Source organism: Mirounga angustirostris, unplaced genomic scaffold, assembly GCF_029215605.1.
Source record: "Mirounga angustirostris isolate CCGP_5_RB_7025 unplaced genomic scaffold, mMirAng1.0.hap1 SCAF_12, whole genome shotgun sequence".
In the NCBI taxonomy this organism is placed as follows: domain Eukaryota; kingdom Metazoa; phylum Chordata; class Mammalia; order Carnivora; family Phocidae; genus Mirounga; species Mirounga angustirostris.
Genome location: NW_026991720.1, coordinates 90,329,116 through 90,352,512, shown reverse-complemented (window position 1 = coordinate 90,352,512; position 23,397 = coordinate 90,329,116). Strand labels below are relative to the sequence as shown.

General features: G+C 35.7%; 1 protein-coding gene across 3 annotated transcripts in view; it reads left to right on the top strand.

Annotated features, from left to right (window-relative positions):
• The window catches only part of PNPLA8 (patatin like phospholipase domain containing 8), a 42,459-nt gene that overhangs the window by 5,777 nt on the left and 13,285 nt on the right, over window positions 1-23,397 (top strand). The window contains exons 2-8 of one of the 3 annotated variants that reach the window (XM_045864914.3): window positions 615-1,617; window positions 1,767-1,916; window positions 7,737-7,888; window positions 12,498-12,592; window positions 15,456-15,627; window positions 17,555-17,612; window positions 20,196-20,390. In XM_045864914.3, coding sequence (XP_045720870.1) covers window positions 871-1,617; window positions 1,767-1,916; window positions 7,737-7,888; window positions 12,498-12,592; window positions 15,456-15,627; window positions 17,555-17,612; window positions 20,196-20,390 — 1,569 coding nt within the window. In that variant the 5' untranslated portion in view covers window positions 615-870. Of the gene's footprint in view, window positions 1-477; window positions 1,618-1,766; window positions 1,917-7,736; window positions 7,889-12,497; window positions 12,593-15,455; window positions 15,628-15,915; window positions 17,075-17,554; window positions 17,613-20,195; window positions 20,391-23,397 lie in introns of those variants that run through there. The other 2 variants (XM_045864913.3, XM_045864915.3) reach the window with 2 other exon arrangements.

Here is a 23,397-nt window from a genome sequence, read left to right as displayed (position 1 = left end):
ATTTTTACCTATTGAAAGAACAAAATATGTTTTAGTTGGTATTTTTCTTTGATGTGGTGAAGGGTGTTTTCATAATTTTACTGTTTGTATTTCTTCATCTAATTCTCCATAAACTGGCCTGTTAAAGTCTAGTGTCACATAAACTAATCAAAACTTTGGCAAGGAAGAAAAACAACATAGTATCTAAATTGCATATTTAGTTATGTGTTGTAGGAAAATTTATGTATTTGGTAGCTTCTCTAAATTTGTTCTTAGAAACATCCTACTACTCACTTTCTTTTTTCACTGAATTCTGTACTGAAAAATGAATTGTTTTCTGTGAGCTTAAAAGTCAAATCTACATTATCCCTAATGGAAATACGTTATTCTGTCTTCTTTTGAGACAAGTTGCTTAGTTCAAGTAGAAATGTATTTTATCATATACCCAGTTTCAATTTTACCTTGAATCCTAATGTTTTTTTTTTCTTGCGATTTCAGGTAAGACCATGAATTATGGCATTTCTTAAATGAAGCATTCAGGAATGAAGTGAAAATCATAACATATAGAAAATAAATGATTTTTAAGTTATGTCTATTAATTTGACTATAGATATATATTATATTTACCTCCTTAGTAATGCAAGAAGTCTTTGTGGGAAGCAGAGAAGCAAGCAACTGCATTTCTTATGCTCACCTAAACATTACTGGAGGATAAGCCACGTCAGTCTACAAAGAGGTTTTCATACAAGCAAAATAAGATGTAAATTGACCAAAAGTGAAGCCCATTCTTGCAGCAAGCACTGTTACTTTCCGAGCCACCATGGTTTACATATTGGAATTTTGAAACTTAGCACTTCTACTCCGAAGGGACTTACAAAAGTGAGCATTCGTATGTCCCGTATTAAAAGTACTTTGAACTCTGTTTCAAAGGCTGTTTTTGGCACTCAGAATGAAATGATCTCACGTTTAGCTCAATTTAAGCCAAGTTCTCGAATATTAAGAAAAGTATCAGATAGTGGCTGGTTAAAACAGACAGGCATTAAACAAGCCATCAAATCTCTGAAAAAATACAGTGACAAATCAGTAGAAAAGGGTTCTTTTTCAGAAAGTCATATTCTAGATAAAGATGAAGATATAGGTAAACAAAGCCTTTTTCGTTACACAAGTAGTATAACCACAAGATTTGGAGAGTCATTCTACTTTTTATCAAAGCATATTAATTCATACTTCAAACGGGAGGAAAGAATGTCTCAAAAAAAGGAAAATAAACATTTCCAGGACAAACTTGAAGATAAAAAGATTGAAGAAGAGAAATTGAGCTCTCCAGATCCTGGCGTCCTGACTGATAAGCTAGATTCAGAATCTTCTTTATATTCTGTGGACAAGCCTGCAAGTGCCAGTGGGACACCTGAGGCTCTTCCACTTTCTACTAAACAAAGTATTGCTAACTTTCTTTCTCGTCCCACCGAAGGTGTCCAAGCTTTAGTAGGTGGTTATATTGGTGGACTTGTCCCCAAATTAAAGTATGATTCAAAGAGTCAGCCAGAAGAACAGGAAGAGGCTATTAAAGCTGAGCAACCCGTCAGCAAAGACAAAAGTACAGAGGAGAAGAAGCAGTTATCTCTTCAGCGAGAAAAGGCAAGTCTTATCAGTGTCGCTTGACATTTTAATTTTGGTCAAATGCATAAATTTCATTTCCCTATGGGACCTAAGAAACTTAATCACGTGTTGGTATTACTAGAGAAGTTTCACATTCTAATCATATACATTTTAATATGTCTTTGTAGATTATTGCAAGAGTGAGTATTGATAACAGAACTCGGGCATTAGTTCAGGCATTGAGAAGAACAGCTGACCCAAAGCTCTGCATTAACAGGGTTGAAGAATTGACTTTTCATCTTCTAGAATTTCCTGAAGGAAAAGGAGTGGCTGTCAAGGTAATTCTAATTTATTTAATCTGGTTTTGTCTTGGAATAAAAATACTAATACATTTTTTAAAATGGAGAAGGCAATACCTTTCATTTTTTTATTTAAATATTTTTATGGTTTTTATCATACACATGATGTGTCATAGAGTCAGTAATTGCCCCACTTATTCTGTTATATATATTATGCTAAATACTCTTTTATTCTGTGATGATAAATTATGCTATTGATACTGCTATCTATACTTTGAGATTAAACGTTTTAAAATAGAAGATAAATCTCAGTGTGTTCATTGAATTGCTAAATAGTTGCCAAATTTTTCTTAAATGTGTTTATACTATATAACTACTTTTAAGACAGGAGGTGTAATTCATAAGTAAAACCATTGCTAATTTTTATTTCATGATCTTTTTGTATTTGCAAGTCAACATTTTAATGATCTTAATGATAATTGGATTGATAATTATATTAATAAAATGATTAGCTTTTCTTGGTCTCAGTTTTTTCAAATATAAAGTAGTGAAGGTAATTTAGACCCATTTAAATAGACTCTTTCCAGAGAAATACTATAAAACATGAATGATATGGTTGCGTCTCTTTCCATCTGCACTGCTAAGATTATTTGTAATATTTATCAACAAATTACAAATATATAATGAACAGATTATGTTAACATTTGATTAGAGATCTGTTAATGCTTGTTTTTAACTTGCCATTCAGAAAATTTTAAGTTAACTTAGTTCATATTTATTCCATTTTTTGACAGCCATCTTGCTGAAGAGTTATGTCTTTAAGGTTGCCTTCTTTGTATGATTGTCTGTTGTATAATTGTTTGACTCATACATTATAAAGCTAAACTTTAGAATTTCATGTTCATAAAATTGGGAATTATCTTTCATAGATATTTAATCTCTTACCTAAAAGACAAATTTTCCAAAGGTAGATATGCTTTTAAGTCTATTTAACATTTCAGGGATATACTGAAAGCAGCGATCTAAAATAGAATTGCATACTTTAAAAAAATGTTTTATTGAAATATAATACAACTTGCAGTTAGTGGAATCAAGTTCAATGAATTTTTCACACTCTAAACGCATTCAAGTAACTAGCACCCAGATGAAGAAAACAATTTACCAGCACTTCAGAAACCTCCCTTGTGCCCCCTTCAGTCACAATCTCCTCAAATTAGTTTAGATAGATTAGTTTTGGGGTTTTTTTTGTACAAACTACTGTGATGGGGTTTTTTCATTCATCATGTTGGTAGTAATCATTTACATTGTTGTGAGTAGTTATAGAACATTCATTCTTGTTGCTTTCATATTGCATGGTGTGAATGTATTACAATTTATTTATTTATGGTACTACTGATGAATTGTTTGGTACTTTCCAGTCTTAGTCTATTATGAATAGTCATGCTAGTAGAAACTTTAAGGGCACTTTTATTTTGCTTACTGATCACGTCTAAGGACCCTTCAATACCAAGGAGTAATGTGTTGTAGGAATGTGTATTCCGATCAAGTATGATTGAAAATCTGGATAGTCTTTAAAAAGTTCTTATCATTTCCCTAAATAAGCATCTCAAAAAGAATGAACTTGATAAATTAAGACTTGTTAACATGCACACTCTCATGTGAACTTTCCCAGTGAAGTTTTCATTATTCGAAAGAATTGAGCTTCTGAAAAATGCTAGAATTGTTTGTTTTAAAACATTTGTATGAATTTCACGTTTTTGTGAATCATATTTATGGTGGCCAAATCAGAATGAATTATCTTTGATAGACTTGTTTCCTCCTGTGTATATATATGTATTTGATGTGCTACATTTATGGCAGCCACATCTAGGAAATTGCCTTTGATGATTTTTTTCATTGTTGGTGAAGGTAGTCTCCTTTCACTATTTGTTAAATAAAGAAGTAACCTTTTATTATTAAAAAAAGGGCAGCATAAACTTTGTAAAAAATTTTTTAAAAATTAAAAAAATGAGAAAGTAAGAATAACATATTTCTGCCTCCAGAGATTACCACTGTAAATGTATTAGTGTCTATTTGTATTAATCAGATTAAGCCGAGTTAATAAACAATACCAAAACCTCAGTGGCTTAACACAACAGGAGCTTATTTGTCCCTTGTGCAAAATCGCCTGGGGGTTTGGGTGACTCTCCAGGACAGTGAACCTCTGTGTGGTGGCTACTTTGATCTTGTTCTCGTATGTTTGCGTTCGACGCCTCCGTGATCACTCTTAGTAGGGTAAGAGTTTTCAGCAGCAAGTGCCACAGGTTTCTTCTAGTTACGACTTACTTATCCTGTGCAATTGCGTTGGCCTGAGAAGTACTGTCTTCTTGTGCCTGGAAGGAGAAGCAAATTGGATATTGGTGAACATTAGTAATGTCTACCGTGGTATTTCTCTAGAAAATGTTCTATGCATATATATAATATACCAGAATAAAGTCATTCAATATGTACTGCTTTTTAGTCTGTTTTTTGTTTTTTCAGTTTGTAATGTACACCTCTCTGTATCAGTAAATTGTCATCTCATCCTATACCCAAGTTGAAAATGTTCTTTGTGTAACTAATTGGGTCCAAATGAAGGTCCCAGTCTAGACCATATTTATATATCATCTGGTTATTTCCCCTAAGTCACTTACAGCCCTGTTCCTCCTTATCCACAAAAGCTAATTGAAGAGAGATAACCAGGCTGGTTATCTTGTAGAATGGCTCACTTTGTGGATTTACGTTGCTTCCTCCTCATTGGTGTTATTTGATGTATTCCTTCTTCCTTTGTATTTGCCGAACACTGGAATATAAATATAAAGACTTGGTTGAGTTAAACAGTTTTTGTTAGAGCACATTGTATATGATGCCACGTGCCTCATCTTCCATCATATCAGAACACGCATAATTGGTTGAAAAACCAAGGTTGACCACTGGATTAGGGAGATGACAGTTTGATCTTCTATTGGACATTTAGGTTAGAACCATAATCCCATCAGCCATTAACCTAATTGTTACCAGAACTAGTCATTTCATTAGGGTTGCAGAATGATAAATTTCTAATTCTGCCACACCTTCTGCATTGTAATTGACATTCTTCTGTAAAAGTAGAGCTTTTCTTTACCAGCTAAAGCTATTTGGTTACTCAAAGACCAGTTTCACAGGATAAGCAAGAAAAATGTTTAGTTTCCTTTTACTTAGTCACCAATTTTCAAAGTAAAGAGATGCTTTAAAAGCTGCCTCATTGGTGACATGAATTTTTTGGCATTTTTTTAAGCTATCATTATGAATTCCTAGTTTTTCATAAATTGTGTTTCTATAATTTTTTTCCTCCCCCCCCCTCTTTTTTTTGAATGGTGAATTCATCTCAACTTTGGTAGGGTCCCCAAGTTCATTTTGTGATTTTAACTTTTTATAAAAATATCATGGGCAGAAAAGTAAATGTAAGCACACAGCTCCATGAATTTTCAAAAATTGAAAACATCTGTATAATCCTCACCCCTTTATGCCCCCTTCCAATCACTGTCTCCAAAGAGATTAGACCAGTTTTCCTGATTTTTAGCAGTCTAGATTAGTCATGCCTTTTTCTGCACATTCTACAAATGGAATGGAACAACTTGTGCTCTTTCATATCTGTTTTTTTCACTTGACATTATTTGTGAGAACCTTCAATGTGGGGTATGGTTATGAAACATTCTCATTGTCGTGTATCCTGTGGTATGAATATGGGACGCTGTATCCATTTTACTGATGGACATTTGGATAGTTTCCAGTCTGGGAGTATTTAGGAATAGTGCTTCCAGGACGTATCTTTTGGAAAACACAGGTCTTTATTTGTTTGGGAGTGTATACCCAAGAGTAGTGGTCCTGGTCATGAAGTATACCTATTTTCATCTTAAGTAGATACTGCCAAATGGTTTTGCAAAGTGTTTATACCAATTTATACTTTTCGCCAAAATTGTGTCAACCTTCTGGTGGGTTCTACTTTCTCCCCAACACTTTATCTTTTTTATTTTAGCCATTGTGTTGGATGGTTAGTGATACTAAATTGTGGCTTTAGTTTGCATTTCTCTGATAACTGTGAAGTTTAGCACCTTTTCCAGTGTTTATTGGCCATTTGTATACTTCCTTTGTGAAGTGCCTGTTCCAGGTCTTACTCATTTTTCCTTTGGGTTGACCAGCTTTTTCTTACTGATTTGGAGAATTTCTTTATATATTATGGATAAAAGTTTTTATATATATGGTGTATATTACATGTATATATTACGTATAATAGTAATATACAATAACTGTGTTTTTTGTAAATGTATTTTCCTACTCTTTGAGTTACCTTTTAACTCAGCTGGTTTCTCGGTCCTCCGTTTATAGCCCTCTGTCTGAACCAGTCCCAGTTATTCAGTCTTCAGTTTCTTCCCCAAATAAGTAAATACCTCAGGGAAGAAAGGCTGTAGTTTATGAGATCACTTCTTTTTTTAAAAAAAGATTTTATTTATTTATTTGAGAGAGAGAGCATGAGCAGAGGGGAGAGGGAGAAGCAGGCTCCTCCCTGAGCAGGGAGCCCGACGTGGGACTCGATTCCAGCACCCTGGGATCATGACCTGAGCCAAAGGCAGACGCTTCACTGACTGAGCCACCCAGGTGCCCCTGAGCTCACTTCTTAGCAATTATCTCCTCTCCAGATTCTTAGCTCCTCCTGTCCTCATTGCTTCACCAGCCCTCTTGTGTTCTTGGAAAGAGACTGTTCTAACCAGAAATGGAAATTTACATTCCCAAGCTCCACCCAACTGAAAAGGAATTTAGAACAATATTTTTTCAGATTTTATTTATCATAAAAAAGAAACAAATGAGTGATACATTGGGATTTTTTTTTTTTTAATTTACTGAAGTTACATAGCACAAGTATAGCTGCTAGTCACCTATTCCCTTAAACCTGGGGTTCCAACCGGATAAGAGGTTTATGTGTACAGAACCTAGAGAATCTCTGGTAAACTCAGTATAGAACCCTGGGATTTAAGCTCTTGCCTCTGGTCGGCAATATGAAGTAAACACTTAGAGTCTTGGAGTCCTAGTTTTGTTTAGACTATTTAAGGGGCGCCTGGGTGGCTCAGTCGTTAAGCGTCTGCCTTCGGCTCGGGTCATGGTCCCAGGTCCTGGGATCGAGCCCCACATTGGGCTCCCTGCTCAGCGGGAAGCCTGCTTCTCCCTCTCCCACTCTCCCTGCTTGTGTTCCCTCTCTCGCTGTGTCTCTCTCTGTCAGATAAACAAAATCTTTAAAAAAATAAATAAACTAACCATTTAAATGTAATGAATTTGAATCTGAATTATTTGTTGTAATGGTCAGCTTTTGCCTTCTACCTTAATTATATTTATTGACATTTGTTTATATTTCACTATGAGCTACCCTTATATCCCATGTGCACAAGATGGTTTGTTTTTCTTTTGATAAGTTTAATTTCCAGTAATTACTATGAAGAAGTTTGATCTTTAGGATTTGGAGAAAATAGCTTATACAGTTTATAATGTTAACCTTTTGTGTTAACAATTAATACTTTGTAAATTTGTGTTAAGCGAATTATACTTTTTCTAATTATTAAGCATTGAATCTTTTAAAGAAAATATTTGGACTGAGGTTAATTTTTAACCTAGATATTAGAAGAAATATAATTTAAATATTAATCGACATTACTGTGTTAAAAAGTAATGTCATTTAAGATATTGAGAAAGTAATAAACACTGGCACTGTGATTATATGTGATGATCTACATAGGTTGGTTAAAAATAATCATACATTTTCATTCTTGATTTGACAAAAGCAGTAAAATATTTTTTCTCTCAATACAGGAGAAAATTATCCCGTGTTTACTAAGATTGAGACAAATTAAGGATGAAACTCTTCAGGCTGCAGTTAGGGAAATTTTGGCCTTAATTGGCTATGTGGATCCAGTGAAAGGAAGAGGAATCCGAATTCTTACAATTGATGGTGGAGGAACAAGGTAAAGCTAGAAAAATGATTTTTTAAATCTAGAGATCCCGTTCAGCCTTAGAACTTTTTAAAACTGATTCTGTGTAATTATAGTAACTATATCATTGTAAAACCAAATTTTTAAAATAAAACATGAAATAGTTTTTCTTAATTTATTGTTTTATCAATCTAAGAGCTTCTTTGTTGTTTTTTTTTTAAGATTAATTTAGAGCAAGAGTGAGCATGAGCGGGGGAGGGGCAGAGGGAGAGAGAGAGAGTATCTCAAGAGGCGCCATGCTCAGCGCGGAGCCCAACACAGGGCTGGATCCCAGGACCCTAAGATCATGACGTGAGCAGAAATAGAGTCAGCAGCTTAACCAACTGAGCCACTCAAGGCACCCCAAGAGCTTCTTTAACATATACCTGAATTTGCTTTTATTTTAATTTGTCCTAGTATTTATTTCAGTTTGGTCTTTTCAGACCTTTTTGTTAGTTTAGGACAGTGTATCAACCATGATTTTAAAAATGTTGGCAAAGTTTTGTAATGTTAGCTTTCTTTTATTATATTTATCTTACCCAGGTTTATCAGTCAGCTAGTCACTTAATAAAGTGATGGCTATAGGGGCGCCTGGGTGGCTCAGTCGGTTAAGCATCTGCCTTCGGCTCAGGTCATGATCCCAGGGTCCTGGGATCGAGCCCCGCATCGGGCTCCCTGCTCAGTGGGGAGCCTGCTTCTCCCTCTTCTCCCCTCTCAGTGTTCTCACTGGCTAGCTCTGTCTCTGGCTCTCAAATAAATAAATAAAATCTTTAAAACAAAACAAAACAAAACAAAGTGATGGCTATAAAAGGAGTCTATATCAGTAACTTTCTGACTCCCCACATCCTCACCTGCAGATGCCAGTTCTGCTGCTACACAGGAGATACTTAATGTATTCTTAGCTCACAAGAAGGTAATTTCACCATCAGACTCCATTCTTACTGTCAGCAGTTCATTGGTGCTTCTTATTAGTTTGCCTAGTTCCTTACTGCTTGTTGGTTAGATCCTTTGGTGTTAACCTTTCCCCCCAGATTTTCTAGCTTGGGTTCTAGTTCCTGCCATCTCTAGTCTTACCTCTGAAATTGATAGTACATGCCATGCCTACTGTTCTTTGATTACTTTGCCTCTCTGATTCGTTCTCTGATAGACCTGCCTTGCCAGTTACCATTTTGTATGTCCAAATACTACCCTTATCTTTTTGTTAAATTCTAAAGTCCTGTATGTCAGCCAGATTCTTTTAATTTTGACACCAACGTGAATAATGGGTGTGAGTGATGAAGGAAGAAGGCTGTTTAATAATCTAGGCAGAGGACAATAAAATAACAGCTTTGGGTGGTGGCAGTGGGAAGCAGGAGGAAGGAAAAATATGCAAGAAAACTTTGAAGAAAAGCGGGATTGGATACAGAAGGAGGTCAAGAGCGCTCTTAAATGTAGACCCCATGGATGCCTGGGAATTGCAGGGAAATGGGAGGAGGTGATTGGTATTGAGAAAGACAGTTCTGTTTCAAACATGTTGAATATAAGACTTTACACATCAAATAGAAGTGCTAATTTGGCAAATGAAGATTGGGTTGATTGAGGAGAAAAGTCTTAGAAGATCTTTTGTGGGGTGCCTGGGTGGCTCAGTCAGTTAAGCGTCTGCCTTCGGCTCAGGTCATGATCCCAGGGTCCTGGGATTGAGCCCTGCATTGGGCTCCCTGCTCCGTGGAAAGCCTGCTTCTCCTTCTCCCACTCCCTCTGTTTGTGTTCCCTCTCTCGCTGTCTCTCTCTGTCAAATAAATAAATAAAATCTTTGGGGAAAAAAATCTTTTGTATGTTTCTTATGGAAGTGAAATAATTCAAGAAGGTGAACATCATTTATATGATAGATAAAGGGGTCTAGATTGGATTTAAACCCCTACAGTGTTAATGTACTGGAGAGGATCATTCTAGTTCATAGAATTAGTTCAAAGGGATGGGAAGTAAGGAGAGTGGCAGTTTAATGAGTAAGGAATTTTACTGAGGAGCAGGAAGAAGCCAGTCCTCTCTGCCATTAAGATCAGGGCAGATAGAAAGGAATCAGGGCAGATATAAAGGAATCATCTATAAATGTATAGAATCATTCATTGAGTCAGCTAACAGGTTTTGAGTGCCTACCATGTTCTTTACACTGATTTGGATCCAGGAATCAGTAAGCAAAACAGACAAAATCCAAGTCTTTATGGTACTAGCATTCCAGAGGAGGAAAGAGAACAAATAGAAAGCAAAAATGTATTTTTTGAATAGTAAGGGGTGCTATGAAGAAAAATAAAGCAAAGTGATAAAGAGTAACAGTGCTATTTTAGAGAATGATCATGACTATGACTTCTTTTTTTTTCAGTTTAAAAAAATACTGAGATACCGACTTAACTATATTAACAACACAATGATTTGATACCTGTTTATTTTGCAAAATGATCACAGTCTAGTTAACATCTATCACCACACAGTTAATTTTTTTTTCTTGTGATGAGAGCATTTAAGATTAACTCTTTCAATAACTTTTAAATATGCAGTATAGCATTAGTAACTATGTTACCATGTTGTACCTTACATCCCGGGGACGTATTTATTGTATTATTTATTGTGTAACTGGATGTTTGTACCTTTTTTTTGAAAAAGTAACATTTGAGTAGAGATCTGAAGGAACAGTCAAGAACATGCAGCTATCTAGAGTGAGGGAGGTATGTTGAAAAGAGCTTTGGGACCAATAAGTATTTGATTTTAGAGAATAGGAGTTTTGTTAGTCATTCAGGGAGGAAATTGGAGTTGAAGACATTTGGGGAAATCTAACCGTGGGTTAGGATGAAGGGAGGTTTAGATCAGCGGTTCTCCACTGGAGGCCGTTTTGCCACCTGGGGGACGTTTGTCAGTGTCTGGAGGCATTCTTAGTTGTTGCAGCTGGGGGACCACCACTTGCATCTGGGGGCAAGAGGGCAGTTGATGCTGAAACCCTACCATGCACTGGCTAGCCTGACAGCAAAGACTTGTCCAGCCCAAAATGTCACGTGTGGCTGCTGAGAAGCCTTGCTGGAGGGGGACGTGAGAAGGCAGCCAGGATGGGAAGTTTGTGTGGAGAGGAGTAAGGTATGAGGGCTTGGGGGAAAAAGAACCCATACCTTTTATTTCTTTTGTATATGAGAGCCGCCTACCGTGTTAAGCAGAATCAACCTGGCAAGTGTATTTATTTCTAAGTTTGACCTGAATTAATTTATAAGTGCAGCATTTTAAAATAGTTTTCTTCCTGATTATACACATAAACTTGGAGGGGGAAAAAAAAAGAAAAATATATGAAGAAAAGCAAAACAAAAAATTATAGCTCACAATTTCCAGATTTTTAATATTTTGACTTATTTCTTTAAATCTTTTTTTCTTGCATGAGTATGTATGTGCATGTTTTATTTCTTTTTTATAAGATAATAGAGGTCACATTGTTAAATATATTTATCTGGCATTATCTCTAATTCTTCATGTCTCACTTTGATTTCATAATGTATCTCTTTGATAAACCATATTCTTTTACCTCTCTTCAAATCCACATTACTTCTTAAAGTTAAAAAAAAAAATCAGCACTTTTGGTTTTCTACTTTAATGTCTAATTTTCTAGTGATTTCCTGTTAGCAGCGGTATCAAAGGACACTTTGACACTCTAGGTTGTATTTGGCGGTGCCTTACTATAGCCACTACCTCTCTGCCCCACATCTTGTATTGGATTTAGACCCTTTCATTGCTTCTGTATATCTCCCAGCATTAAGAATTGTCCACATGTTACACACATCCTGAATTAGCCTACACCTCCTGGCCCCTTTCATTTCCACATTCATCATCAAGCTCTTTGCTGCCTTTGGCAGGGATCCAGAAATGAGCAAAGTAAGCAGCATAAAGTAGTACATCCCTAATGAGGGGCATTGTCTTGAAGTTGTTGAAGGTTTTAAAAAATGAATAAATAAAAGAACTCTTAAAAGTATGACTAGCGAAATGCAGAAAACAAAAATGTATAGAAGCATAGGCAGCCAACTTACATTGCAGGGAGAGGAAACCAATATACGATGTTCCAAAACTGAGTGCAGGTTTTAAGTATTTCCCACAGTCTGGGGTGTTTAAAAAAAATACCTTCCGTTCGCATCTTTATAGTCTTACGCAAAGAGATACTAATATAAATGTAAAACATGGAGCGCCTCGGTGGCTCAGTCGTTAAGCATCTGCCGTCGGCTCAGGTCATGGTCCCAGGGTCCTGGGATCGAGCCCCGCATCGGGTCTCTGCTCGGCGGGAAGCCTGCTTCTCCCTGCCCCACTCCTCCTGCTTGTGTTCCCTCTCTCGCTGTCTCTCTCTCTCTGTCAAATAAATAAATAAAATCTTTAAAAAAAAAATAAATGTAAAACATGCTGCTATAACAGGTTTTCTACCATTATTTAGATATTGGAATTTTGGAAGTGATCTTACTACAGGCAGTTTTTACTGACGTTAATTTATATTATCAGTTTTCATGTTAGCATATAAGCTAGAAAAGCAACTTGTAGGCTTGTTTTATTCAAGATTTAATTTCCTTGAAACAGGAATTTTCATTGTTCCTTTTCTCTGTAGGGGTGTGGTTGCTCTTCAGACACTGCGAAAATTGGTTGAACTTACTCAGAAGCCAGTTCATCAGCTCTTTGATTACATCTGTGGTGTGAGCACAGGTAATTATTGTTATATGGAAGCCCTGTGTCCCCACAGTATGCATTTAAAATCATGGTCATTCTCTGAAGTGATGAATATTTTATATTTTGATGATTAATAATCCTTTGATTGGCTTAATGAACTTCATAAAATGTTTATTGGGAATAAGTTACCATTTGGAGATGGTGTTTTGTTTTTTTTGTTTTTTTTGAGAGAAAGAGAGTGCGAGAGCGTGTGCCTGTGCAAGTAGGGATGAGGGGCAGAGAGAGAATCTTAAGTGGTCTCCATGCTCAGCACGGAGCCTGAGGCAGGGCTTTACCTCTTGACCCTGAGATCAGGACCTGAGCTCTATCAAGAATTGGACGTTTAGCAGTTTCTTATCTGATTGTTTAAAGCCAGAATTTAAATTGATAAATGTGAGAATCTATGTGTTTAAAAGCCTACTTCTTAATACAGCTAGATACATTTAAAATTGTAGTGTCATGTTTGTATAGAAGAAATTGGCAGTTTAGAATACGATTGTTACTGAATAATTTTTTAGTTTTCCTTGAATCACCATCTGATACATTTTTGTTCTGTTTTCTGTTTTTCTATTTCCTTACTTCAGCTCTGTCACCCATCCATCCATCCAGGCCCACCCCATGTATGCATTAAGCCCCTCAGGATACCCATAGCTGTTGCTTATCCCCTAGGTAACACTCAGGGACTATCAGGATTGTGAATCCTTGCTGTATATTTTACTGTGTGACCTGATAATTTCCCACTTCATGTTCATAAGCTTTCTTTTCTATTTCTTTTTCTCATTCTTTTAAATTAAAATAGTTCTAAAGACCACTAGCAATAAAATCAAATGATTTCTCTACCTTATCTCTGTCAAGTATGACAAATATGCCCAAAGGGCATGTTAATTGATGTTCAGTTGTGAAAACTTACTGAGTGCAGTTAAAGGAATGATTCAAAAGCATAAGGAATTAGTGCTTCTTATAATGTTCCATGGAACACTAATTCCTCAAGATGTTAGGTTACAGGAAGTTGTTGGGTTAAAGGAAGTTATGCAGGTTTCTTTACAGAAGGACTTCTGAGATATTTTAGTATGTTAACAATGCATCGTGACTCTCAGGATAGGAAAATAATATTTATTTCCCAATTTGATTTAACTGTGGAAATGTTTCTTAAAAGAGACCTTTCCTATGGCTAATGTTTTTTTAGCACTTTTTTTGAAGCTTTTACCCAGACCATTTCTATTAAATTTTGTGGTGGTTCTTAGCAATTCACACATTTAAACAAGCTAACGTCCTGCTTTGGCACAAAAGAGAATTTTAAATCAGAGATTCATCCATGGAGTAGAGTATCAGTTTATGTAATACGCACATTTCTGTGTTTATCACAATATATCTTTTCCATTGTCTTCCGGCTTATGTTAACCTTAACTTCTAATATAGTGCTTATAATTTCCTTTCATTTTTTCATTTTGTATATTCTAATGTAGAAATTTTGTTTGCACTTAGAGTTTTTATAAAGTTAATAGATTTAGTTTAAGGGTAATAATATCCTTGCCAGTTTAATAAAATTTAGTTTTAAAATATCTGCTCATCTTTATAATAGCTCTACTTAAAAGGCACTTAGTTTTTGGCAAGTTATTTCTTGTGTTAATTAGGGATTTTCTGCAAATTGAAAAAAGTAATTTCTATTATATAGTTATGCCAGTCAATTTATTTTAAAACAAGCTATTTTATCTTTTACTAAAAAGAATAAGACCAAGTATGACAAAATACATACAATATTTGAAATACGTTACGATAATGAGTTCCTGTTTTTTCCTTGTTCGCAATCTCACAGTGATGTTGTGTTTGTCTTTGTCCCCATCCCGGAAGCGTTCTCCCATACGTTCCTCCTTAGTTCAGGGTTAGGCCAGTTAGGTACACTAGGTGGCAGTGTGTCCTACCAAGTGCAGCCAGGACATGAACTCAGCTATTTAAAATGATATCCCAGAGACCTAATTTCTGTACTTAGTTTAGTTCCCCGGACCAACTCAAAGGAGTAATTATTTTAATGAGTTGGTAAGTTGTCAAATATACTGTATTCTGTGACTAAAACGAAGGAATTTATTAAGGTTAGAAAGAACGTCATTGACCATGATATCTTAATTATGTATTATTTGATGTACAGCAATCCTATATTTTTAAAATTAATCTTCATATCACTGGTTAACATTTATTTAGTCCTTATTGAGGCCGGGTAAAGCCCTTTACATGTGTTACCCCTGTTACTATAAGAACATTATAAATTTTAGTTACCTTTTTTTTTTTTTTAGTTACCTTTTTTTTTAAGATTTTATTTATTTATTTGAGAGAGAGAGGGAGAGAGCACAAGCAGGGGGAGCGGCAGAGGGAGAAGCAGACTCCCGCTGAGTAGAGAGCCTGATGAGGGTCTCAGTCCCAGGACCCTGGGATCATGACCTGAGCTGAAGGCAGATGCTTAACTGACTGAGCCACCCAGGTGCCCCAGTTTTAGTTATTAATAGATGAAAAAATTGGGGCTGTGAGTGGTTAAATAGTTGGTCCCAGATGGCACAGAAAGTATCAGAGCTAGAATTTTTTTTTTTTTTAATTTTTATTTATTTATTTGACAGAGAGAGACACAGTGAGAGAGGGAACACAAGCAGGGGGAGTGGAAGAGGGAGAAGCAGGCTTCCTGCTGAGCAGAGAGCCCGATGTGGGGCTCGATCCCAGGATCCCGGAACCATGACATGAGCCGAAGGCAGGCGCTTAATGACTGAGCCACCCAGGCGCCCCTCAGAGCTAGAATTCTAACCAGCTCTGTGACTCAGGAAGAAGTACTGTAATGTCAACACTGATAAAAACTAAGCATTCTTTCTTTCAGGTGCTATATTAGCATTCATGTTGGGATTGTTTCATATGCCCTTGGATGAATGTGAGGAACTTTACCGAAAATTAGGATCTGATGTGTTTTCACAAAATGTCATTGTTGGAACAGTCAAAATGAGTTGGAGCCATGCATTTTATGACAGTCAAACATGGGAAAATATTCTTAAGTAAGTTATTTTTTTTTAAATGTTTGATTCTATAAATAATATGTGCGTATTATTTGAAAAATGAAAAAAATTAAAAAGAATATTAAAATATTGATCCCAGTAATTAGAGATAACCACTGTTAATATTTTGGTGCATAATTCCAGTCACTATTTTTTTTTTTTAGCTCATTTGTGAGATTTGCATGTAGAAGTTACAATTGCCTTTTTAAAAATTGAGACCAGGTTATAAATGGACACGTGTTTTTTTACAATCATTTGATATAATTTAATTTTCCTCCTTCAATAAAGGGATAGAATGGGATCCTCACTAATCCCCTACTTTTTCCCTACAAGTTATATTTTTTTTTCCCCTACTTTTGCTGTACAACATACCTCCAGAACTTACTGGTTTAAAACAACCTGATTCTGTGGTGTAGTGTTTCTTCTGTTCTTGTTTAAACTCACTCACACACCACAGCTGAGGTGGCTGGGACACCGGTCTCTCTCTCCACATGGTCACTCTCATTCTGGACTTCATCTTGTTAGACTGGTCTGAGTTTCCAGAGGGCAAGCCCCATTGCATGAATAGTTATTAGGCCTCTTTAATGGCATGTTTGCTGAGGTCCCATTGGCCACAGCCACTCAAACATAGGGCCTGTAGGAAGGGACTCTTCACAAGGGTATGGATAGCAAGAAGTGTGATTCATTGGAGGGTCATTATTGTTATCCACCACATCTACTCTCTGGCCTTTTTTTGTCTTTTTTCCCCCTCTTATTTATTGAGAGCATATTTGTGCCTTTTTTTTTTTTTAACTGTGATAATGATTTTGTGTTATTTTAGGGACACTGTGTTTATCAGTGGAATCTAGCAGTTTTGAGGGCTTTTTTTTTTTTTTTTTTTTTGGTATTTTCAGTTTCTCTGAAATAAGCAATTAATGTTCCTGACTTTCTCTTCAAATTTATATTCATAACATACTGCACTAAAGCATTTTACCTCTGTTTATAAAATCAAGGCTTAAAAAAAATGTGAACTTTGCTTGAAGTGTAAAGGCAACATGCTGCCAGGGTCTCTGTCCCGATTTTACAGCAAGATGTCTGTGAAAAGATAAAGATCCTAAAAGAAACACAGATCACAGGTTGGAAAGACAAAGATCTTGTCCACTTTAGAAAGTATTTTACATTGATATTTATGAAAGATTATAAAGGGTAGATCACCACCTAATTTGTACATATTACCTGTATGTGAAATTCACTAATACTCTATTTGAGAATCATGAATATTGTTTGAAAAAATGTCATTAGAAACATGTTTTTTTCTTATTGAGGCAAGTTGGCAAAAAACATAGTCTTTATACCCAATACAGGGGAAAATATACACATTTTTAAGTCAGGAAAAAATCTGCTGTGAAATAAAACTCCTTTATAAAATGGAATTGTGGAAATCGCTGCCCAAGGACAAGATCTGTAATGTTGCAGTAATTCAGAGCCCAACTCGGATGATTTAAAAAGCATTTTGTAGGAGTGACATCGGCTCTGTATTGCTAGACCAAGTTTAAAGTCTAAATGTCCTGATCTGGTTTTTAGATTACTCTGTTACTAGTCTTCATACTTCTGCAGTTTTATTTCAACACAGCTCCTTTATCCCTCAGGAGGACCCTGAAAACAGCTGGGTTATTCTGCCTCAGTGCCTTTCTTTACCCCTTAGTTGGGGTTGAATGTGTTCCCTTGTCATTTTTTGGTGTCCTTCTCAAGCTCCACCTCAACTATATATTGTTATATGTGCATTAATTGTACTATCAGGTGCCTGGAAGAGATTTTTATATTTCTTTTTTGTCGCTTATAGTACTTTGAACAAAGTCCTGAGCAAACAGTGTTTGCATATTTATGTTCCCTGATGTTAGGAGATACGATCATTTTGATATAATTTAATTTTCCTCCTCTAATAAAGGGATAGAATGGGATCCTCACTAATGATTGAAACAGCAAGAAACCCTACATGTCCTAAGGTAAGTTTGGAGTCTTAAATATAATACCAACTTGGAATTGAAGGTTAGGCGAAAACACTTGTTCTAAAGGCCCATTACAAAGAGAAACATTCCTTTTTTTTTTTTTTTGAGAATTTTTTTTTATTCTTATGTTAATCCCCATACATTACATCATTAGTTTTAGATGTAGTGTTCCATGATACATTGTTTGTGCATAACACCCAGTGCTCCATGCAGAATGTGCCCTCCTCAATACCCATCACCAGGCTAACCCATCCTCCCACCCCCCTCCCCTCTAGAACCCTCAGTTTGTTTTTCAGAGTCCGTCGTCTCTCATGGTTCGTCTACCCTCCGATTTCCCCTGCTTCATTCTTCCCCTCCTGCTACCTTCTTCTTCTTCTTTTTTTTTCTTAACATATATCGCATTATTTGTTTCAGAGGTAGAGATCTGAGATTCAACAGTCTTGCACAATTCACAGCGCTTACCAGAGCACATACCCTCCCCAGTGTCTATCACCCAGTCACCCCATCCCTCCCACCCCACCCCCCACTCCAGCAACCCTCAGTTTGAAGAGAAACATTTCTTAGGAACCTCTTAATAGATTATATTGATTCCTTACATCTTGCTTGGGCCATTTTCTGAAGATCTAAGATGTGAGCATTAGACCTCTTCCTATAGCCAGTAAAAGTGTAACAAAAAGTTTAAGAACATGAAAGACTACGACTGAAAATAAGGAAGAATTATTTTATCATAAGGTTAATCAAATCCAGTGATTTAAGAAAAATTGTAGCATTTCCTTGCCCAGACTTTTTAAAAGAAATTTTATGTGCCCGTAGATATATGTTAGATTAACATACAAATGGAATCCCAATTTTAAAAATGGTAAAGCCACAAAGATATGTCTCATGTGGCCTCTTTTTATTTATTTTGTCTGAAACCTAATAATCTGAGTATTGCTTGAGTTCTGTGTTCTTTAATAATACTTGTTATTTGATTAAGGAATAGCATTTATGGACTTTAGAATCCCTTGTAGCTTGTATTTGTTCTTGGATAACAAGCTGTAACCGTGAAAAATCAAATTCAGCTCCCTTTATTTCTCTTTCACTCTTGCTTGTTCAAAAATCATTCATTCTTTAGATATTAATTCTGAGCCCAATGTGTCAACACTGTGCCAGGCACTCTGGAGACCTTAGTAAATGCAGACATGGTTTATAGTCCAGTAGGGCAAAGTAGGCATTCATCAGGTAATCATACAAACGAGAGGTAGTTTCCCTGAAATAAATGCTGTCGAGTACAAAAACAGACCTCTGAAAGCATATATTTACAGGGACAGGAGGGAAGGCTATTCTAAGGAAAGGAGGTTTGAGATCTCAGTGTGCAGGCTGATGAGTAGGAGCAGTGCTGGCAAAGGGAAGGACCTGTGCGGGAGGAGGCACGGAGAGGCACAGGAACTGAGAGCCCCAGGAGACCAGAGCCTAAGGATTCAAGGGCGGCATGCAGAATGGGACTGAAGTGGCAGGTGAATCAGACCACAGGGCCTTGGAGGCCATGTTAATGAGATGCATGCAGCTCTTTTGGAGGAGATCCCAGGGTGCACTCTATGCCCCTTGTTTGTTTCCCTGCATCTTCAGAACTGTTTGTTTTTCAGTCATGGGAGTTGCCAACTTTAAATAAAAGACTAGAATAGGTGTAAGGGAACTTTAGCCACCTCAAAAAGTAATTCACTCATGATAAATGGGTTTATCATGTTTCCCACACGATTCTTAATTCAGCCTGTCTCTAGTCCACAATTAATAGAAAGACCCCCTGGATCTTGGTGTATGACCAACTCTTACCCACGGTGGCCTGGAGACATTCGGATCGCTCACAGGATCTGGGGATATCTCCTTTGGTTTATAAAATAGCAAAGCAGACAAGCCCCTGGCAGGGCTTGGCATGAAACCCTAATAACTTTGGCCTCCTCCATACCTTTCAGCTTCTTAAGTTTATATTAGAGGTCATTAACCAGTACAACACATTTTACATTAATTCAACTTACATTGATAAAATCTGAGACCCAAGGTGGTCAGTATTAGTTATTTAATAAAAAATTACCTAGCTACCAATTATTAAGTATGATAAGAAAGCCTAAATAGTGTATATTGTTAGTTTCAGTTACTAAAGGCGTAATGCTTTCAAAGAGAACAGAAGCAAAGACTAATTTGTAAATGATATTATGAAAATAGTGCATTTCTTCTTCTTTGAGTAGTTTGTATTCATTGCTACTACTGCTACGTTGATTATTATATAAAGATTTGCAAATTTATGCCTTCCTAATGTCTTTTTAAATGGCTAATCAAATCATGTAGTCCAATAATATCTTTTAGTGCTGTTGTCTTACAATACATTTCTCAAAATTATCTCAGTCCTTGTATCTACTGTCCCATAAAGAAATACCTGGTTAAATCTGGTTCCCTTTGCTTAAGATCATATTTATATTATACATTTATCTTTATGGGTAAAGTTGTAGGTGGTTCATTCACACTACTAAATAATACTCAATTTTCTACAGATCCCAGGTACTGCTGTTTACAGTGGGTATTGTTCACTTTTTACTTTACTAGGTAGCTGCAGTAAGTACCATAGTAAACAGAGGGATAACGCCAAAAGCTTTTGTGTTCAGAAACTATGGTCATTTTCCTGGAATCAACTCACACTACTTGGGAGGCTGTCAGTATAAAATGTGGCAGGCCATTAGAGCCTCGTCGGCTGCTCCCGGCTACTTTGCCGAGTACGCATTGGGGGATGATCTTCACCAGGTGAGTTGACTGTGGCCTACCTTTTAAAAGTTTATGTGATTAAAGATCAGCACTCATTAAATGTCGCAGAGGGATCAACCATGATTTCTTCATGTTTACATGTGGCAAAATGTTTTTATTTATTGTTTGTTTTTCTTAAATCAACAAGCCTTATGACTTGAGAGCACATTTTAGGAAAGCTTGTCTTTGTTATTTTATATAATGTGATTCATAGCTAATTACGATTTTATTGATGGAAAAATGTGGTATGTAGGATTGGCTTTCAAAATGTAATAAAAATTAAAAATAAAACACAGTCCCTGAAAACACAGAACTCAATCTGTTTGACAGTGGGGTGACATATTTTGAAGGAGATAATATAATAAAATGATAGCAGTAAACATTAAGTTAGCTGTGTGCCGGACACTTAATATAGTTCTTTGCATGCGTTGTCTCATTTAATCATCACTGCTTATGAAGTGGATAGAGTTAGTCCCACTTTTACAAATGAGATATTGAAGTCTTGAGAGAGGTTAAGTACCTAGAGTAGGATCACGGCTGTCAAGTGACAGGATTGGGATGCTACCTATAATTACACTGCTTCTAAGTTTATGGCTAAATGATGTATAAAGTTGAATATTATTTCTGGCAATTTATTCCTTTTCTGTTAATGGAGACCTATTTATCATAAATGTTTCCTCTGTCAAGTTTTTCCCATTATGAAATGTTAACTCATAACTTATAGTAAATGATAAAAAATGTCACTAAAGCTTTTGAGCTCATACTTCCAAGATATGTTTTATAGATGCTTAGTTTTTGTAATAATATCCCACCCAAAATCAATCTCATTCAATAGAGCTAATAACCTTAACTGTCCTCTCTAGTCAGTGAAGTATTTGTGTTCTATTTCTTTGGTATTTAAGTATATGTTGAGAAAACTATTTTGACCAGGATTTTCAGATGTCATTCAAAAGCTCATACATAGATCTTGTATATGAACTACATATCAACTATATACTTTTAATTTACATGTGTCAGTATTATAATAACTAAAACACTTTTATCAGTTTTATTTTCTCCTATATTTTTATTGTATGTTAGACATATTTTTAAATATTATGCCCCGCTATCCCATTTTTTTCTGTATTTCTAGAAGTAATGTCATAATCTTTGTAGTTACGAGATTAACCTAGGTTTCCTTTTGTCTTTGGAGTCAATTCAGACCATTTCTTACTTTGTCAAATCAACCATTGTTGAATTATGTAAGGCACTTCCCCTTCTCGCCTTTCTCTTTCTTCCACCTACCCAAGGCAGAAAGTGCTAGCTGTAGAGTTTTTCTGACATTGATTTCAAGACTTACTGGTCAAATTAAAATTTTTATTTTAAAATGTACCCTGCTGTTTTTAACAATTTCTGCTTATTCTTATTCTTACCAGGTTGTAAATGGAGAAATAATTTAGACAGTGTGTTCAAAATAGTAGTTAAGATTTATAACATATTTTAAGGTGGTTGTCATGCTACAAAATTGCAGTTATGCCAAATATTAATGAAAGTCTCAAATGTAAGTTACTGCATTTCAGATCATATGCTCCCAGACTTCAAAAGAAGTTGTCTCATTTGCTTTTTATTCTTTAAGTGGAAATAGTGCTAAAGTTTAATTCAGTACATAATAACAAACCAGAGTAATTCAGTGGTTTTTTTTCCATTTCATTTAGACTAGTGATATTTCTTTTCATGCTTAGCCATTTTTATATTGATGACCATAATCTTTGAGTTAGGTTTGAGCTACAGAATAAAATAATTTATTATATAAAGTTTATGTAAAGTATATAACCACATGTACAGAGAATATACTTTTATGTAAATCACTGACTTAACTCCAGGAAGATTTGTACATCTAATTAATATTCACATGAAATCTGGATTCTAAGCAAACCCTGTTTTTAAGAATATTTTTCTTGGGGCGCCTGGGTGGTTCAGTTGTTAAGCGTCTGCCTTCGGCTCAGGTCATGATCCCAGGGTTTTTGGATCAAGCCCCGCATTGGGCTCCCTGCTCAGCAGGAAGCCTGCTTCTCCCTCTCCCACTCCCCCTGCTTGTGTTCCCTTTCTTGCTGTCTCTCTCTCTGTCAAATAAATAAATAAAATCTTTAAAAAAAAAAAAAATTTTCTTACTGCATGTTCTCTTCCAAACTTGAGGAAGAAATGGGATATTCTTCTACTCACAAGGCGCTGTGAAAAATTGTTTAGGATATTCTAACATGTGAATGATCTTGATTGCTTAAACAAAAAAACATTCAAGTGAAGTTCCTTTCCAACTCTTCAGAAATTGTTAAGAAGTTTAAAACTAAAATATGGTACTTACTTATTACAATCCTCTTATTCTAAGCTCTTTGAATAATTAGATTGAGTTATTTACAGATTCATTTTAAAAATCTCTTTTAACTGTCATGTCTGATACATGTTCTAATGTAAGTTACTTCATATCCTTTTGGAACCATGTAGAGTATAAATTTAGACTAATACTCTGAGCAGTTATTGAAAGTAATGCCACAATTAAGAGGTGTGGGTAGGTAGATTTGTAGATTTCGTTTGCCTTTGCCTATAAAGAGAAGAATATTATTATGGTATTTACCAGGTTTATTACATGTCCTAGAAAATTATAAAGTGAGAAGAATTATTTTTGAGTAGCTTTCCAAGTATTACTTCTCTCCCCCTGCCCAAGTAGCATCATATTTATCTTGAAATGGAATGTTTTACACAAAATTAACCCTTCTTTCTCTCTCTTTTTAACAGTTTTATTGACATATAATTGATATACAAAAAACTGGGCATATTTGATGTATACAGTTTGATGAGTTTGGACATATGCATATCCCTTCTCTCTGATCTTTTTCCATCTCCACCTCCAAAATTAAATCATTCATTCTCTGCCTTTGGAGAAAGAACCTGGTAAATTAATTTGCAGTAAAGGTTTTGATGACAGATTCCCATATATTATTTCTCTTAGGCCTTATTTACATTTTGAAAG